Source organism: Gopherus flavomarginatus, chromosome 4 (genome assembly GCF_025201925.1).
Source record: "Gopherus flavomarginatus isolate rGopFla2 chromosome 4, rGopFla2.mat.asm, whole genome shotgun sequence".
Taxonomy (NCBI): Eukaryota; Metazoa; Chordata; order Testudines; family Testudinidae; genus Gopherus; species Gopherus flavomarginatus.
The window spans coordinates 6,065,380-6,084,513 of NC_066620.1; the positions used below are offsets into that span (position 1 = coordinate 6,065,380).

Here is a 19,134-nt window from a genome sequence, read left to right on the forward strand (position 1 = left end):
AAACTGAGTCGACCTACGGAAAGGCTTTGTCTGATCTAGGTAGAAAGCCAGGGCCCTTCTTACGTCCAAAGTGTGGAGGCGCCTCTCTTAACTAGTCTCATGGGGCTTAGGGCAGAAGACCAGAGGGAAGATGTCCTGGCACATGTGGAAAGTGGACACCACTTTGGGAAGAAAGTTCGGGTGGGGCCGAAGCTGGACCATGTCCTTATAGAAGACAGTGCATGGTAGTTCCAAGGTCAGGGCATGCCGCTCAGAAACTCACTTCGCCAGCATCACCGCCACCAGGAGAGCTACCTTCCACAATAGGTGAGACAGGGATCACGAGGGCAAAGGCTCAAAGGGCGGGTCCATGAGCCTGGACAGAGCCAAGGTGAGATCCCACTAGGGACCAGGGACCGAACTTGAGGAAAAAGTCTCTCAAGACCTCTGAGGAACCTGACCGTCATGTCACGGGAGAACACCATCTGCCTCTGGATGGGCAGATGAAAGGTGGAGATAGCTGCCAGATGCATCCTGATAGAGAAGTGTGTCAGGCCCTGATTCCTAAAATGAAATAGGTGGTCTAAGATTGACTGCACAGAAGAACACGAAAGGGAGAAGCCCTGTTCAGCTGCCCAGTGGGAAAACCTTGTCCACTTTGCCAGGTAGGTCTGTCTAGTTGAGGGTTCCCAGGAGAACCTGCTGGACTCCCTCCAAACAGGTCCGTTCTCCAGGGTTCAGCCACAGCATCCATGCCACAAGGTGGAGAGAGGCGAGGTTGGGGCGCAAGAGGCGACCATAGTTCTGTGACAGCAGGTCTGGTCGGTCCAGCAAGGACCACAGGGGGACTGCTGCCAAGCTCAACAGCATGAAGAAACCAATGTTGGTGCGGCCACGCTAACTTGGGCCCTGTCTCTCTTGACTTTTGCCTGGATCCTGATGACAAGCGGGATCTGGGAGGGAGGGAGAGAACATGTATATCAGGCTTCCCGCCCAGGACAGGAGGAAGACATCAGAGAGGGGGTCCTTGCGCCCAGACCCCATCTGAAGCAGAAGTGGTGGCATGTCCTGTTCTGCCTGGTGGAGAACAGATCCACTTGGGGAGATCCCCACCTCTGGAAGATTGCACAGGCTACCTCTGGGTGGAGCATCCACTCATGGTGAGAGGAGAAGTCCCTGCTTAGGTGATCTGCTAATGTGTTCTTCACCCCAGGAGATGACATGCTATTAGCTGGATTCCGTGGTCAATGCAGAAGTCCCAGAGATGGAGTGCCTCTTGGCATAGGGCTGAGGATCGAGCTCCTCCCTGTCTGTTGATATAGAACAGGAGTCAGCAACCTTTAAGAAGTGGTGTGCCGAGTCTTCATTTATTCACTCTAGTTTAAGGTTTCGCATGCCAATAATACATTTTAACCTTTTTAGAAGGTCTCTTTCTATAAGTCTATAATATATAACTAAACTATGGTTGTATGTAAAGTAAATAAGGTTTCAGAATGTATAAGAAGCTTCATTTAAAATTAAATTAAAATGCAGAGCCCCCTGGACTGCTGGCCAGGACCTGGGCAGTGTGAGTGCCACTGAAAATCAGCTCGCGTGCCGCCTTCGGCACCCATGCCATCGACTGCCTACCCCTGATATAGAACATCGAGGCTGTGTTGTCCGTCAAGACTCTGACCACTCTGCCTGACAGGTGAGGAAGGAAAACCGTGTATGCCTGGAAGACCGCCCTGATCTCTCTGAGTTTGTGTGTAACATCATCTCTTCCAGGGACCACTCACCATGGGTGTGGAGATTGCTCAGGTGCACCCCCAACCAAGATACAAGGCCTCTGAGACCAGTTCGGAGTGGGGAGTGCTGTTGACGGGGACTCCTTCCAGGACATTCCCAGGGTTGGACCACCATCGGAGTGCGGTGAATATCGTTGCGGGAATGGTGACGACCTTTTTCAGGTGGTGCTGGGACTGGGAGTAGGCCATCATCAGCCATTGCTGCAAGGGTCGCATCCAGGATCTGGCATGGTGCACGACATAAGTGCATGCTGCCATGTGACCTAGGAGGTGCAGGCAAATCCTGGCCATAGTCAGAGGAAATGCGGAGACTTCTGCGATGAGGTCCGCTAATGCCCTGAACTTCTCCAGTAGCAGCAATGCTTTGGTGGAGGTTGAGTTGAGCACCATGCCAATAATTCTATCCTCCGTACCAGAACTTCCTGGCTCCCTAGCTTCTCTGTGGAATCTTGCTTCTTGGCTTCTTTTACCTCTAGATACTAGATTTGCACTAACATTTTTTTAAGCAAAAAGGTCCAAGAGGTCATCTTTGTACCCACAGTTAACTGCAGGAAGCAATTTTTTAGCATGAGTAAAATGGTACCTGCAAAAAATGGAGGCGGCATTCAACAAGAAAGTCGGTCCATTGTCAGTATGATAGATTAGGAAAAACTATCCTGGGTCTCTGTATTCTTATTTCTCTCCCAGTATGGAATAAACCCATTCTAGAAGTCCAGTTCCTCTGACTGCTCAGAAAGCCAGGACACTATTATTATTATTATGCTTTTTAGTGAAAATTGAAGGAAAGTATCCATTAAGCATTTCAGCCTTTGCTTTGTCATCTATTATTTATTCTCCTTCTCTGTTAAGTAGCAGAGCTACACTTCCATTTGCCATCCTCTTTCTTTTTGCGTACTTGATACGTTTTCTTATTCCTTTTACTGTCTTTGCTAATCAGTACCTCATTTTGTGCCTGTGCCATTCTTTTTCTGATTTTGCCCCTTAATTCAACTCTGTGATTTCTCTTTTAATCCATTTTATGCAACTCCCTTTCCAGTCACCAGAATTTTTAAAGCTCATGGTACTTCTAGAATATACTGATCTTTTACTTTTCATATTTTGCCTTTAAGTGACAGCGAGTTCGCTGCTGCACATTGAATTTTATGTTCTTCAGAAACTTCCCATTACCCCCTTTAGATCTTTTGATCATGAAACTTCACTCATAAGCTAATTTTGAAGTCTGACTTCAGAGACTCTTCAGAAGGAAAGTCCTCCAGAACTGCAGGTAGTCTGAGGAAAGGTCACTGATGCCCTAACCCTTGTGCTTTCATGGAAATAAGCATACCACTTGGAATGCACGTGATTTATGCAGAACTGTAGAGACTTTTACAAAACCTTGAAGACCAGTTTAATTTTGATCACAAATATCAAAAGGACACATGGCTACCAATCTCACTGATGAATTACTCAACAGCTGTGCCTGAGATTACCAGTGATTACTTCAATGACTTCCTACGAAGTGCAAGATGAAATAGGTTCTTTACATAATACACAGAAGCCCAGTTTCCTTGTCTGGAAACAAGCTTTTGCAAAGGCCCATGAGTAACTGTTGTTATTGCATAAATTATTGGTATATCACCCGAGGTGACTAATTACAAGTTCAAAATGGAAGTGTTGCTGAGCAATTATTCAATGAACAACAGAATTTACAAGACCATGGGATGGACAATATATAATTGTAACAGGGTGCACTGGGCTCTTTAAGGCGGACTACAGGCCCAGCATGGCTGCTACACTATGAAAGAGGTGGAAGACATGAATCTCATAGCAAGAAACTTTATCATGCTAAACAGTGTAAGAGTTATAATAAACTATTAAATTCATGACATAAGACCATGGCCAATATCGCAGCAAACGGCAATGTTCAGAGTATTTCAAAACTTAAAAATACAAAGTACATGCACTACAAGAGAAAATTAAGAGGTAATTAAGGTGATGAACTAGACTTTCCCAATGAAGTTATCACTGTGTTCTGTGTGTTTCAGAAATGCATTGCTTCAAAGGTAAGGCAGTCTTTGACGGAACAACAACCTCCTGTGTCTTACATACAATACTCCTGTTAATACACCCTAGAATAGTGTCTTCCCTTAGTGCAACAGCATCACACCATTGACTCATATTCAATTTGTGATTTACTATAACCCCCAGATCCTTTTCTGCAGTGCTACCACTTAGCCAGTTGTTCCCCATTTTGAATTTATGCTTTTGAATTTTCCTTCTGAATGCAGTACTTTGCACCTTATTGAATTTCATCTGATTGATTTCAGACCAATTCTCCAATTTATAAATGTCATTTTGAATTTAATCCTGTCCTCCAAAGTGCTTGCAACCTCCCCCAGCATGGTGTTAGCCACAAATTTTATAAGCGCACTCTCCACTCCAGGATCTATGTCATTAATTAAAACCTTGAGTAGAACTGGGCCCTGGACAGACCACTGCAAGCCCTGACTTGAAGTGTCCTCTCCCTCCCAGCTTGACAGCAAACACAGATAACTACTCTGAGTATGGTCTTTCAAATAGTTGTACGGGCATCATATAGAAATTTCATCTAGACCACATTTCCCTGGTTTGCTTGTGAAAATGTCATGTGAAACTATGTCAAAAGCCTTACTAATGTCCAGATATATCATGTCTACTGCTTCCCCATTATTCACTAGGCCGGTTATCGGTCAAAGAAAGAAATTAGATTGGTTTGTTTCTTATCTGCCCCATGTTTATTACATGCTCTTAGTCTACAATTAGATAATTCAGAGAATTTAATTCTTTTATACCACTTTGCATCTGTAACTAATCTGAATCTGTTAATGTAACATTTTAACGAAGCACTTTACTGTGCTTATTACTTTATAAGACATTTAATATGAATTTTTGCAAGCCAGTGAAGCTTGTTTGCTTTTGCATTTGTAGCCGTCTCCCTATTTGTAATTTCACTGAAAGAAAGTCGTTAATTAATTAATTTTAAATAAAAATATAAAGTACTTTAGTCACGGTCTATACAGTCCCTTTATGTTAATATACTTTGTTATAGCAAAACGTTTACTTGAGCAGTCCTGCACGGTGAAACACATAGAGCTCATGATCAAGAGTGGAGTTGCTGGAAGGATTAACTCGAACAAAATTCTGGATCAGAAGGAATTCTGGCACAAGGTGTGGCACTGTGATGATGCAAAAGTCTTTGTCCTGAAAAGATTGACAAAGAATAAATACTCTATATCAGTCAATACACAACAAACAGGTTATTCGTGATTTTAAAAACAAGTTTTAAACAGGTTCCCACTGAGTCTTAAGAAAAAACTGACATATAAATGTAGATCAACATTTAAAAAGGACACGGTGCTGCAAGTATAATTCTCACCTACACTCTGTGGCACTCTGTCCCTCTCTAGTGGATCACATATAGATGTTGATGAATTTTGGCTACAAGTCCAGACATACCTTTTAGCTGAACCTCATGCTCTAAGATCCAAGGTCCCCTAAATACAACTTTTGTTTTACTGAGGACCCAACCAGACAGCTTACTGTACCCATATGCCACTTCCGCATAGTGCTCCATACCATCTGGAAGGATAGAGTGCTCTGAGATCTGTCAGGACCATGCTGAGGCATCACTCAGAGGGCAGAGTTAAGGTTGTGGGATGGAGGATTGTCTCTGTGGATTTTAGAGCAGTTTGAAATATCAGCTTTTAAACCAGAAATTTACTTGTTAGTGCAAAACTTCCTGAGGATCCCCTGCGGAATGTAGGCAGAGAGTAACTAATATGTATAACACACATTCTCAGAAATGGCCTCAGTGCCAGGACTCGAAGTACATGTGTGCTTCCAGGGTTCAACAGCCACAGCCTGTAACTCTGAGTTAGCCTCCTATTCTGACATCAGGCTGGCTGCAAATACTCTGACTTGCAACAGAGCCCCAGTTCTGCTGCATGTACACAAATTACTTTCTCTGACTCATCAACCTAGCTCAACCAACCTTGTAGATCCAACTTTGATCTTGAATAACTTTTAAAATATTGCTTTTCACAGAGGTGGTGGGTGCTGATCTCTAGCGGAGATCAATCCCAAGAGGATGAAATCAGTTTGTGGTGAATCTGAGCCAAAGTTTGAATCCTTGGCGTACACAAAAAATTACAGGAATTCTAAAATGTTGATGTTACATGATTTGGGGGGAGCGGCTGTATCTTGACAACTCATTGACCAAAGAGCATCACATTTGGATAATTAGCCCTATCCCAGATCCCCATGAAGCACAGCAATTTTCAAGACAACCAGAGTAAGAATGTGAATTTCAGAGCACTTTGGAAAAAACCCCAAAACACTGTTAAATTGTAAGCTAATCTCAACTTTATCCATTGTGGTGCTAGCACCCCACAATAACAAGTGATTCCTCATAGAGATTTCCTTCCCACAGGCTCCTAATGCTGGTGTGTAGGATGGGTCCCCTAAAAGAGGGAGGAATCAAGCTAGGTACAAGTTACAAGTGATTTTATTTCTTATCATACCATTTTCATTCACTTTCAAAGAAAAGACTTGTTTCACCTTAAGATTTCATTTATACGTACTGGAAAGAGGTTGAAAACATATTGCAAGAAATCCAGTGACCTGCAACCAAGAGCAAACACTTTTATGTGAATAAACAAAAGCACATTCAACATGTACTACATATTTCAAAAGATTTCTCTCCCCCATCCATCCGGGCAGCACTTATTCATACTTCCTAATCGGAAATTGCATCTAGTTCAGCGCTAATCAATTGCAGAAGTTGTATGCTGTACTTCAATTGTCATTTTCTAGCGCCTAAGGCAGCACTGCAAGCAACAGTAAGCTTAGAGATTTGAGCTTGTTAACTCAAGGGAAGTCTCCTCTGTGCGAGAAAGAAAGAAAAGTAAGATGATGTTTACTCAGAAGCATCCTGCAGAAGACTTTTAGAAATTTTGCCAGAGTAGCATTAGTGCCCAGTAAGTCTGATCACCAGGGGGTACAAAGAGTTGTAGCTAAGGACTAAGGTATTTCCATCATGCACCAAAAGACTTACTGATACACTAATATCCATTTAGTAGACCTATCCAATACGTTTAAAATTAAAAGGAATATCTATACTTTGAAAATTGTTCCTGTACATTTTCCTTCTTTTCACTTTTCACCTACTGGTTTGGAATAAAACCCCTTTCTTTTCCCTGGTGAAAGTGAAACGTAATGTTCAAGCTGAGTAAGGCAATAGAAACTTAATTATTTTATCCAGTTTCTGCTACATAAAAGAATGTGAAACTGTTTTAAACCCAGCAAGAGTTATGTGCTTTATTTCTACTCTCCCAGAAGAGAAAAAAGTATGTATGCATCCAACACTCACATGCACAGTTATTTCAAAAGACTAACAACGGTGGCAGTAAATAGTTAAAGTAAATAATACTTCCTGTGGTTTCAGTCCCAATAAGAATGGAAAGAGTAATAATTTTTAACTGAGGTGTTTATAATCGAGTGGATAAAAGTGAAACTTTATGAAAATACAATGACTAATGGATACTACAAATTCTTCATTACTGAATTCCCCTTGAGGGGTAAAAGATAGTGACTTCTCAGTAACTGTTACATTTCTGCAAATTACTACTCTTGGATCTGTGCTTCTGCATGCAAGTTCAGCAGGAACTCCTTCAGTACAAAACTCTAAGATACCACTCCCAGTTTAGATTATCTCATGCCATCCTCTCTGATACCTGTTCTACCCCCAGTGCTCTAGTGGTCAGTTTCTTTCATGGAAAAAGGTAAACATACACTCAAGTAAAGTTAAAGATAGACAGATATATATTGTATATGATTATTATCATATATATTTAAGTCACAAGATTTACAGACAACTCAACTGCATGGACAAGGCGGCTGTTTGAGTGTTAAGCTTAGAGAAAAATAGTTACAGGTAAGTAATGATCTCTTTCCCAGAGATATCCATCATGGAGTCTGACCAATTCCAAAGATGTCTCTAAGAAAAAAATTAAAGGAGACTGCAATCTGTAGTGTATAATGATTAGCAAGGTGAGCATACCTTGAGCAGCAGCAACAATGGCATGTGTGAAGGGGGAAAGGTCAAGAGAAAAATATAAAGGTGGACAAATAAATTAAAGATACATCCCCTAGCAAAACAAAACTGCTAGAGGGCAGAAGAGCTGGACGTTCTTAACCCACAAATAGGTCCTGTCTACATGGTGGAAATTTCCCAGCATAGCTATAGTCCTGCTTTGAGCAGGGGGTTGGACTAGATGAGCTCCTGAGGTCCCTTCCAACCCTGATATTCTATGATTCTGTAGCAAAATAACTATTCCACTATAGCTGTTCCATTACATTGGGAGCTATTCCAGAATAACTCTCCCATATGGACTTACTATTACAAAATAAAAGTGATCTTATTATGGAATAATCACTCAATTTCTCTTTTATTTTAAATTAGAGTGTCCACATGGGGAAATTATTCCAGAATAGTATAGTGGAATTCAGTGATAGCTGTGCCCATCGATTTCCCTTGGTATACAACCCATAGATTTGTAAAACTGATAGTTCAAAGCTGGATTTCTCTCTCAATGCTGAATCTAGACAAGACTGCTTGGTAAAAAACACACAGAAGATTATATGGCTGCTCTGCATCTCTCCTGAATGCGAACATAATGGATACTTGCACATGTAGCACATATACCTCTCAATATAACCTTTCCTTTTTCTTCCAAGTACGTGACAAGGGAATGTCTTGTGGGACATTGCCCAATCTGACATGTAACAGGATTTCCTGACCCAAGAGGCATGATCCTGACCCTCCTTCTTTGTTTACAAAAACCTGATTGTCTTTTTGAAACATAGCCACCTGTTGGGATACTAAAATATCGCAAGGTTCTTAGAACAATTAGGACTGCCATCATATCCAGAAAATAGGCACACAGCTGCTGATACTCAATGGGGTGCATAACACCTTTTTTGGGTGGGGATGGGGGCTCCCCATTCCAAGCAGGGTGCATCTTTGGTGAATCCAGTTGGTACTGAAGGAATTTTGAAGTCCACTCCTAATTATACTTTGTTTCTGGCCTACCACTAAGTGAAGCTTAGATTTTGTCAGTCACCGAGGGTCTCCTGAGGCTGTCTCGTGGAAATGTGCCATAGGTATTTCAAATAATGTTACAATCAGACTCAAAATTCATAACTTCATCTCTAGGAAACACCTGTTGGCTCTGGTAAATCATCTGTCAGATCCACAGTGATACACATCTCATCCTGGAGAAGTGGAATCTAGCAGAGCTGCTACATACTGTAATTCTTTCTGGGAAACAAACTAAACTGGGACTTTTGAGTATGTCTACATGGGGAAATTTACCAACATACTTACAACGTATAATTATACCACTGTAGTTAAACTGGTGTAAACTCGGGTGCACTCTCTTATTTCCAAATAAGAGTGTCCATGCAGAAATTACACTGATATAACTACAGTGGCATAATTGTGCCCGTACATTTCCACATGTAGACAAGCTCCTAGTGAGTAAACTACCTCATTCTTGGAGACTGATCCTTGGAGACTATTTAAGCGTGTTTTCTGATAAACCAATCATGCAGATCAAGGGCATCATTCATTCGAAAGAGAGGGTCAAATTCTATATTTATGGTCTGTGGCCTGGGGTATAAATTTAGGACTATATGCTCCCCATAAAAGCAGCAAAGAGTCCTGTGGCACCTTATAGACTAACAGACGTTATGGAGCATGAGCTTTCGTGGGTGAATACCCACTTCGTCAGATGCATCTGACGAAGTGGGTATTCACCCACGAAAGCTCATGCTCCAAAACGTCTGTTAGTCTATAAGGTGCCACAGGACTCTTTGCTGCTTTTACAGATCCAGACTAACACGGCTACCCCTCTGATACATGCTCCCCACAGTGCACAGTGTCAGTGAGAGATATACAGAGAGATCAAAGGGACAATAAGACATATAAATAATAACAAAACATTTTGTTATTTTGGTGCTTATTGTTGCACTCATCAGTGAGAAAATCTGTTCCCATTAGGATCACTGCCATTTCTGCTCTTTGTTTCTCTTCCTTCAACATCCTCCTATCTCTTCCTCCTTTCTCTCCTTTTATGAGTCTCCTACGTTCTTTCCCCTACATTTTCTTCCCTGCAGCAACTCTCAGTTTCAATCCCCTACTTCCAATTCAGCGTGTTTCACTGCCATCCCCTACCCATATTTATTGCTGAGTGATCAGTGACTGAGTAGTTAAGGCTGACACCCAAACGTCATCATGGAACTGTAAAACTGACATTCCAATCAGATTAACAGGGGAATTGACTCCTCTGGATCATTGTTCTAAGAAATCTGCAGACTCAGGCACACACTAGCAGGCAAATATTGTGTGCACACAGTTCATGTTTAGAAGACTACTCTCTACAGTCGCCAGGGCTAGAAATTTACTTTAAAAAGTTTAGATTCTGGAGCATCCAAATAAGTCATATGGGCCACATAAATATCTTATGCAGGCTGGATCTGGCCTGCAGGTTGTATATCTGACACCTTTCATCTAGATAAGGAAGGACATTCACTCATCTATGAAAGCTCACGATCACTATCACCAAGCATTTGACGGAAACATGCAGCACTGATACCAACCCAACAGGCAATACACAGTATTGTTGCTGTTTCCACATGAAATCTGAAATACATTCCATGCTTGAGATGTATCCTTATGTAAATATCAACAAGGTCTAGAGCACACACATATTATTTTATTTATTATTTGTATTGAGGTGTAGAGCACCTCACAGCTTTCTCTCCCAGCAGTTTAGCATTCTGACTCGGCTTCCTTCTTTTACCATTGTCTCCCCTGTTCTGAGGGAGAGGGCAGTCTATATACTGCCCTCCTCCAGAGAGTTCCTCCTGATTGGCTGGATGAGAAGAGACTGCCATACCCTACCCACAGGGCTCCTAATCCCAGGCCTGTAAAGGAACAGAGTCCTGGAGTCCCTCCCCCATGCCATTCAATTCCTTATTCCCTGGTACTGCTTCCTCTTTTCCTCTACCAGGCCATTTCCTGGATCTTTGTTCAGTCCAGCTCCCTGGCACGGGATCTTCTGGCCTCCTCCACTCTAAAAAGACAGGTATACCCCATTACAGGATATGTGAGCCTTGTTCCACTGCTGCAATTAGTATTTGCCCCAAAAAAGATGGCTGCTTACATTGCAACTTGGTAACTTTTCTGTCATAGGGCACCCCATCAGAGAGATGTGTGAAAAATTTTAGGTGGAAGGTGAATGCTTCATAAAGTTATGAGTGAATGCACGCAAAGAGTTAGATGGAAATTAATCCAACCTTAACTGCAGCAGATGCTGTTACTCCCACAGTTGCCTTAATAAATCAGAGTTCTGTTAAGCTGTTATTAGAAACTAGAAACCGAATACCTATATGTCTATACTTGCCTTGTTTCATGTTTCTCATCAATACAGAATAGCTGAATACAGAAAGCAGTTGCAGCTCCTCTGTACACAGGATGAAAGGAATCTCTCTCGTCAGTCTCTAAGGTAGGTGTCCCAGCGGCTTTCAAATCTGTGCCAATGACATCATCTACTGGCAATTCAGCATTGGAAACAGTGTTTACACCCTCCTTCTGCAGCAAGAAGAGACAAGGGACCAAACTGAAACCACATTTCCTTTTTTGTGTGTTTGTTTAATGAGTCTTTTGTTGCATCATTTTTATCTTACAGCATTCCCAGCAGAAATACAGAGTTGTATTTTACCCAGCACACTACTTTCTGCCACATCTAGAAGTTTAGGGGGGCATTTTTAATGAAACTTCTGATGGCTATAAAATGATTAATGCTTGCAGTAAGAGGTTTGAAATAAAGACAACAATATGTTTGGGAACAGATATTTCTCATTACTGTCCCTATGTGGAACAGTAACAGAAATTTAATCTAGGAAATATTTTCCAATGTAAAAATTTGGAAGAACAAAAATGAGAGCAATTCAGAAAATGTCATCTTGGAGATTAACAACCGCTATATTTGAAGAACAAGAGACTAGTTTTGAAAATATACTGAAAGAAAGAATAAAAGACAGATACAATTGTTTAAAATTCTATGGCCAAATTCTCTGCTAACTTTGACCCCATACAAAATCAAATTACTTCACTGGGATAGCATAGGGTAAAAATCATGACATAGTCTTGCATAGTAAGGGAACCTGCATCATCTCACTTAAAGAAATGCTAATTTCCTATGTATGAATAGTTATACTTCATAAATATTATTCTTTGTTGCTTAAAATTTTTTTCCTCTTAGATCTGCATGGAATAATTCAGATTTGGTATATTGGTCTCCCTGAGATCCAATACCAAATCTACCAATATACTAAAATTGATTACTACTGTATAGCTCTCAAATGAGAACTTTGCACAAAATATCCATACCTTATACATATTTAAAATAATCAATCCACTCAATGTGCATCATGTTGATTGATTTATTATAACCTGCTATGTCACCTAAATGCTAATATTGAATAAAGATTTCATAACAAATTATTTCACTTTAAAGAGTGGAAGCAAATCACAGTGTCAATACAGTTGGGAAACAGCCAATTATTGACATTTACTTTCAAATTCACTGTTCATTCCAAGTGAATTTAACAATTCCCCAACAAGGCCCAAATAAATAGGATTTGGGTAGGAAATCTAGCAGGTGTTTGCCTGAGGAAGAAATTTAGAATCTGCCTTTCTCTAGTCAAGGGGTAGAATGCAATGTGGCCCTTCTGCAAGGGTTCTTGGTTACTGGAGTCACATAACTATGGATTCCCTGACCACAGCCAGGCCCCAAGAGGTCTCCTAGTGCGGTTCTGTTATGAACTAGACAGCCCACCACTCTATATGCACATGTAGACATGCATGGAAAACAGTTTTGCCAGCTCCAAGTGTTCAAAAATCTTGAGACAGGCCACAAAAATTAATGATCTGAAAAAGTAATAACTTTGCATTCTTTTTCTTTGTCCTCTAGTTATTCAGCATTTAGGTAACACATTTTCAAACTTTTCTCTGGAACCACAAGGGCTAGATTCTTATCTTTTTTTTTAAATGAAAGCTGAGATTCTGTTCTAATAACATGGCTCCAGGAGCTGAAGCTTTAAGAAAAATACCAAGTATTGCAAAAGTTGGCAACAATGGGAAAACCTTGGATGGCCATGTGCCAAAAAATGAATTTCATTCAAAAATGCACTGAGGATGAGCATTTTGATAAACTTTCGATTGTACCTGGACCTCACCTCTGAAACAGTATTCTGAACACTTTCTGTTGTAGAATGTGAGGTGACAATATCCAAGGTTTGGGGAAGGACATCTTCAGTTTTAGTGCCCATCTGAAGAGAAAGTGATCAGTAACACATACAAATTAACATTCATGAATCATTTGTTTTCCTATGGATCACTAATTCTGGACATATTGAGTGCTCATTCATAACTCTGATCCCTTTTAAATCAATGTAAAAACTCGCAGCGCTTTTGAAAATCCCCTCTATGGAGCACTACATAGTGTAACTGGCTCATGACTGTTGCCATTTAAAATAGTCCTTTTAAAACCAATTATGTCTGCAGACAAAGGCAGCTTATTGCAACACCAAGGACAATAAAAACACATACAAAAACATTCCAGAGTATTCCGCTTGGTTTCTTCATCCCAGATTCCTTTAGCAGATAAAGATTCATTTAGTCAGGCTGTTACTGCAACTAAACTGGAATCTGGCAATCCTAAGTCCACCTTCCTTGCCATCTGCCTTACCAGATTTACGTTGGCCTGTAAAGGCTGCATCTGAACTAGTTAATTTCATATAGTTTTGATTCACCATCCCTGTAGCTTCACCAGTGGTAGCAACAATGGAGGCTATAGTGTAGACAAGACATGGGGATTTTTACTACTTCTCTTAATTCTACAACACAGTGGCAAAAATGCCAAAGCTTGGTCTACACTAGTGCTTCTCCCACAGTGGAACTTCTCTGGAGCTCACTTACAGCTATGGTGTTTATTAAAGTAGACAAGGCCTAAGTGCCCAGCTCCCACAGTGTTACAGAATGCAAGCACACTCAGTCAGCCAACCAGTCAGTGGGCAGTGCCTTCCCCAAAGCTGCATCAGGGCCAACTTCATTCTAGCTATTTCCTCCTCTGTTTTCCAGATGCTTCAAGACAATTCAGATGCCAATGGTTTCAAAATAATCCTAATGTCTACTTCATAACTTCCCTGAGCCTTACTGCACAGGAGTGTATGAATGCTCTTAAAAGTACGGCAAAAGAGTTGGAAATAGAGGGACCTAATAGTCTGACATCTTCAAAACCACAGGAGTAATTTTGTAAAAAAACAGACAAGCAGATTTATAGTTAAGTACTTACCCAACTCCAGTGGATCTTGCTAGATACTTTAACTACTCAGGCTAGTCTGGCTACATCTATCCTACACACCACTGGCAGCAGAGGATAGTGTACATGTAGCTAACATGGCATAGTGAATAGCAGGCTGTGTCCACACGTCACACTGCGGCATGTAGTTATAAGTGTTAGTGAAAGGCTCTGGCAGAGGGGAGGCAATGGAAAAAGGCTTAAACAGCTCCCCACTGCTGGAGTCTTTCACTGCAGCGAGAAAAGACTCTGGGAGTGGGGAAGCGTTTCCTCCACCAGAGCCTTTCCCCATTCCTGGAATCCTTCCCTGCTGCAGGGAAGGGATCCAGCAGCAGAGAGCTGGCAGAGCCTTTCCCCACTGCCAGAGCCTTTCCCCACTGCCAGAGCCTTTTCCTGCAGGGAGGCAGTGGGACACTACACTGCTAAAAAGAGCAGTGTAAACGGGGAGGCATGACTTGGGTGAATAAAGAGCCACATAGTGAGACTAGGCATAGTCTGGACTCCTCTTTTGCATGTATTTTTTAAACGAGCAACAAATCTCAATTTTTATCCTTCTGAATTTATGACTATGTTTCTAGTGTTTTATTGAAAAGGCATCCTGTATTTGATAGTTATGGCATTTATTTAAATGTCCAATGAATTATGTTTAGTAATATTACCTGAATATCCATATCATGGGCACTAATACATTCAGAGTTTTGAGATAAAACAGATTCTGCTTCTTGACTTGTTTGGCTGCTTTTTTCTTCATCTGAATAATGAAAAGGAATAAATGCATCAAACAAGCTTACAAAATGGAGCCATAAACATCAGAATCACATCAGTACATGAAGTATAACTCTCAGCAGAACACCACCATTAAGATACTTCTTATGATCATGGTTAAGATTGAGCCATTACATTCATTTTAGTAAGACTTCAGCATATCTGATTATTTACTCTGAAGACAAAATTTGTAAAGGTCATTTAAAAACAGAGGACTTGAACAAAAGATAACTTGGAAGACATTCCTGACTAATACTGTGTTTAGATGTAAAATTAAATTTGGACTCTAACTGAAGGGGGACAGTGTGGGTCAATGGCTGAACTACTAATTGGATAGTCTGTCTCCTAGCATTCAGTACCCATCTCTGATGTGAATCACTTAACCTGTCTCCATCAGTCTTTCCATCTGTAAAATAGAGATAATATTTCTCTAAGTCAGAGATGCTGTGAGGCTTAATTCATTAGTGTTTGTGAAGAAGTAACACATCCTCAGATGGCAGGTGCCAGAGCAATCTGAAGTATTATGATTATCATCTCTAAAATTAAGATAGTTAATTCCCTACCTTAAAGGGAGTATAGTTACATTTTATGGAAGTCTGCCCTTTGAGATCCTGTGCATTTTAGTGGGAAATTATCACACAGTGCTTGAAAAATTGTCAGACAAATTTGACATCTCAAAAGGCATAAATGAAAGTACTAGTCTACTCATAGTCTCATTCTTTTTTTAAATCCAAGAGTAACTAGTTTTCAGTATAAACTACTTACTCTACCTGCTATAGACACCCTTTACTAAAAAAACAACCAACCAACCAGGAGATAAAAGAAAATTTCCCTTCTCTCCTTTCACTCCCAGTCTACCTGAGGAACTCTCTCCACCTACTACTTTTATTCTAGTTTTTTGTTGGTTTTTTTTAAACAGATTCTTAACCTTGGGAAACTAAAGACTATATTTTATGGGAGTGATGCTGGGCAATTTTTAAACTTTGGCCCTAGGCAACAGTTTGGCTGGCAGTTTAAAAGGGTTAATGATGCCTCTCCTATCTTGTTACTTACCTATCTCCTCCATTGCAGCTGGTGCTTGCCTTTGGGGGCTCAGATCAGACATATTCCAGGATCCTTTTACACAACTGCTGCAGCTCCTTTGAAGCACTGCAGCATCTGCATATGGATCTGGGAGCACATCTGAGCCTCGAGGATCTGCTAGACTGGCAACGGGTTTCACCTTCTTAGTATAAGCCAGGGTTTTGGTTACCTACGATTTTCAGTAGCAGCCAGGAGTCTCTCCACTGGATGCTGAAGTAACTGCTTTAAAGCACTGTGTCAACTAGTTAGAAAGGATATTTGTTATATTTTTCATTCCCAAAAGCTGGACACTGGCTAATCTGCTTAATGAACACCCGTTTTAGTAGAGGAGGCAGATAAATACAAAGAAACCAGTTTTTAAACTATGGTAAGTGAAGCAGGGATGAAAGGGCTCTATAAACAAGAAAGGAAAGGACAACACACATTCAAATTTACTGAGACCAGATTTTAAAGTCTACACAGCGTTGAGCACACTGACTGAGCTCAATGCCTAGTAATAAAAGCAATAATGATGGGATTCTGTTTTAGTCAATTGCTAACAGGTTAATAGTATTTTTTGGTGTCAAAAGTGATGACCAAAGCAATAGGATTCAATTAATTTTAGAGACTTGCCCTATCAACTTATACTTAAGACATTGAAAGACATGATATTTTTTATTATTTATACAGAGAAAGAGAATATTGTGTAAATAGAGTTTCTAGTATTACAGTTTAAACCAGTAAAATCCAATTAAAGCATAAATTTGAACAATAGAGTTAATTTTGTTAATATTGATAAACAACAGATTTCACAATTTTCACCATGTTCAACATTTTATTCACATAGACCAAATCCACAGCTGGTGTAAATTGGCATAACTTCTCTGAAAACAATGCTATGCCAATTTACATAAGCTGATGATCTGGCCCAAGGTTGTTTCCTCGCCTTTAAAATGCTAAATGGCAGAAAAATCCAGATAAAAATGTCCAGAATCAATTTCAGAATGCTTATGATGCATTATTGCATTTTATTGGTAATGGCTTAACTGCTGTGTACATATGACTTACCTGTTTTACATTCATGTACTATTTGTGCAATAGGACCCTACTGAAATCTGACATTAATGCAGCAGAAGTTGACTGCTGTGTTACTTTCATTCCATCTATGTGTTTGGCAGCCTTTGGGTAGCTGCCTTACAGCAATTACACAATTTTGGTAAAAAACAAACAGTCTCTAAGGCTGCGCTGCCAGGTAATGAACACTATATTCCCTCTGAAGTCAATGAGAGGTGAGATTACTCAACATCTTGTAGGAATGGTCCCTTAGTTTATAGTATAATATCAAGATGAGTTACTTTAAATAATTTGAAGTCCTACTGAAGTCAAGTGTATATTCAATATGTAGAACCAAATATTAACTGATTATAGTTCATTTAAGTGAGAAACGGTTAAAAACACTGATGGCATCAATAAATTAAAACACCACAAAAACCCAGATCAATTAAATAATCACCAAAACCCCACAACAATAAAATCTGGGATCCCTATATGTAAGCCATTTCATATATGTTAATTACCGGTAGTTATCAAAATTCCCAAAAGTCACTTTCAAAATCCTGAAGACATATTCCTAGTTCATCTTTTTATATATTTAAAATGAAGTATCTGAAGAGAAGCTTTAATTAACAAAAACTCTTTGAGATTTTAAGATAAAGTTTGCCAAAACAGTAACCTACGATTTTGAAGAGTTCTGAGCCCTCAGAGGGGGCTTCAAAAAACTCTCTGCATGCTTTGTGTTGAGAAACCTAACTAACTTACAGTTAGATTCTCTGAAGTAAGTAGTTATTGGGAGAATCTCGGGCAATTTCATTTGTTAAATAATGAGTTCAAAGGCCTAAAATAAATTCAGAATGATATATTTTTTTAAAAGCTATAATCACTGTCAGAAGAAAAAATGTTGATCCAAAGTACAGGCAAACAAAAGTGCACATACAATATATAATATGTGGTTTCTCTAGGTGTATCACAGATGGGCACCTTCATAGAAATGATCAAATGTCATCCTAATGAATCCAATAGTATTTCTCATTAATACACGCCTCCAGTTTACACATAAATATTGATGTTTCTGATTTTATACAAAAATGCAACCCTCTAATGGCTCCTCCATCCAACACAGTCAAATATAGTTGCATCACTGTTATTTGTATATGTACCATACATGTGTGATCTGGAAGAACATTATCCACTGTAATTGTAACTGAAGTAAGAAAGACTTCAACCAAAAGAAAATTAAAAGGATTCTCTTTGTTAGGTTGATGGTAGACGTAAAAGTCAGCAGGATCAAAAAGACAGTTCAATAAGAAGCCTGATGAAAACCTCTTGAATCATTCCCACTGTATCATAGTGTTTTCTAGCAACCAATTCCTGACTCCATATAGAGTAACAGCCAAATTACTATAATTATCATGAAATGTAAGTGGCATATCAACATTACGTTAAACATAGATTTTGTATACTCTTTCATTTTTATTGCCCAGTATTAGATTTTGAAAGGAAAAACAACCACCACCTGTGGTCTCCATGCACAAGGGCTAAAGCAAGTTAAACAGCTTGGAAATCATTATTATAGCTATTTATAATGAACATAGCATTTCTTGTACCATAGCTTACATTTTAAATATTCAGACTTTGAATGTATTAAAGATATAATGGCCCATATTTTCTGGTGGTATAAATTAACTCAGCTTCATTCTCTTTACACCAGCAGATAATTTGGTTCCATATTTTCAAAGCAGTGCACGAATGGTGTACCCACAAAAATAAAAGTACTGATCCTGCAAGATATACCTATGCACTTAACTTTAGCCACATGAGTAATTCTATTGATTTCAGGCTTGTAGGTAAACCCTGATTCTGCAAAGACTCATCCAGGGAATAGCAAGATGCAATTGTTATAAATTGACTCTTTTTCTACCATAATCAAGCTATAACATATAACATTACTTTTTTAAAAATATACTTTTAAAGATGACAGAAAGGAGGGGGGAATTAGATGTATGCCTTTTTTTCCTGAATACTTCTTTAAAAAAAAAAAA

The 19,134-nt window shown here is 39.8% G+C and overlaps 1 protein-coding gene across 2 annotated transcripts in view; it reads right to left on the minus strand.

Moving 5' to 3' along the window:
• CFAP61 (cilia and flagella associated protein 61) overlaps positions 1-19,134 on the minus strand; it is a 193,042-nt gene that overhangs the window by 147,218 nt on the left and 26,690 nt on the right. For both annotated transcript variants that reach the window (XM_050951285.1, XM_050951286.1), the window contains exons 9-13: positions 14,869-14,960; positions 13,086-13,178; positions 11,249-11,436; positions 6,365-6,404; positions 4,846-4,985 (exon numbers count right to left, since the gene is read on the minus strand). In XM_050951285.1, the coding sequence (XP_050807242.1) occupies positions 4,846-4,985; positions 6,365-6,404; positions 11,249-11,436; positions 13,086-13,178; positions 14,869-14,960 (553 nt within the window). The remainder of the gene's footprint in view (positions 1-4,845; positions 4,986-6,364; positions 6,405-11,248; positions 11,437-13,085; positions 13,179-14,868; positions 14,961-19,134) is intronic.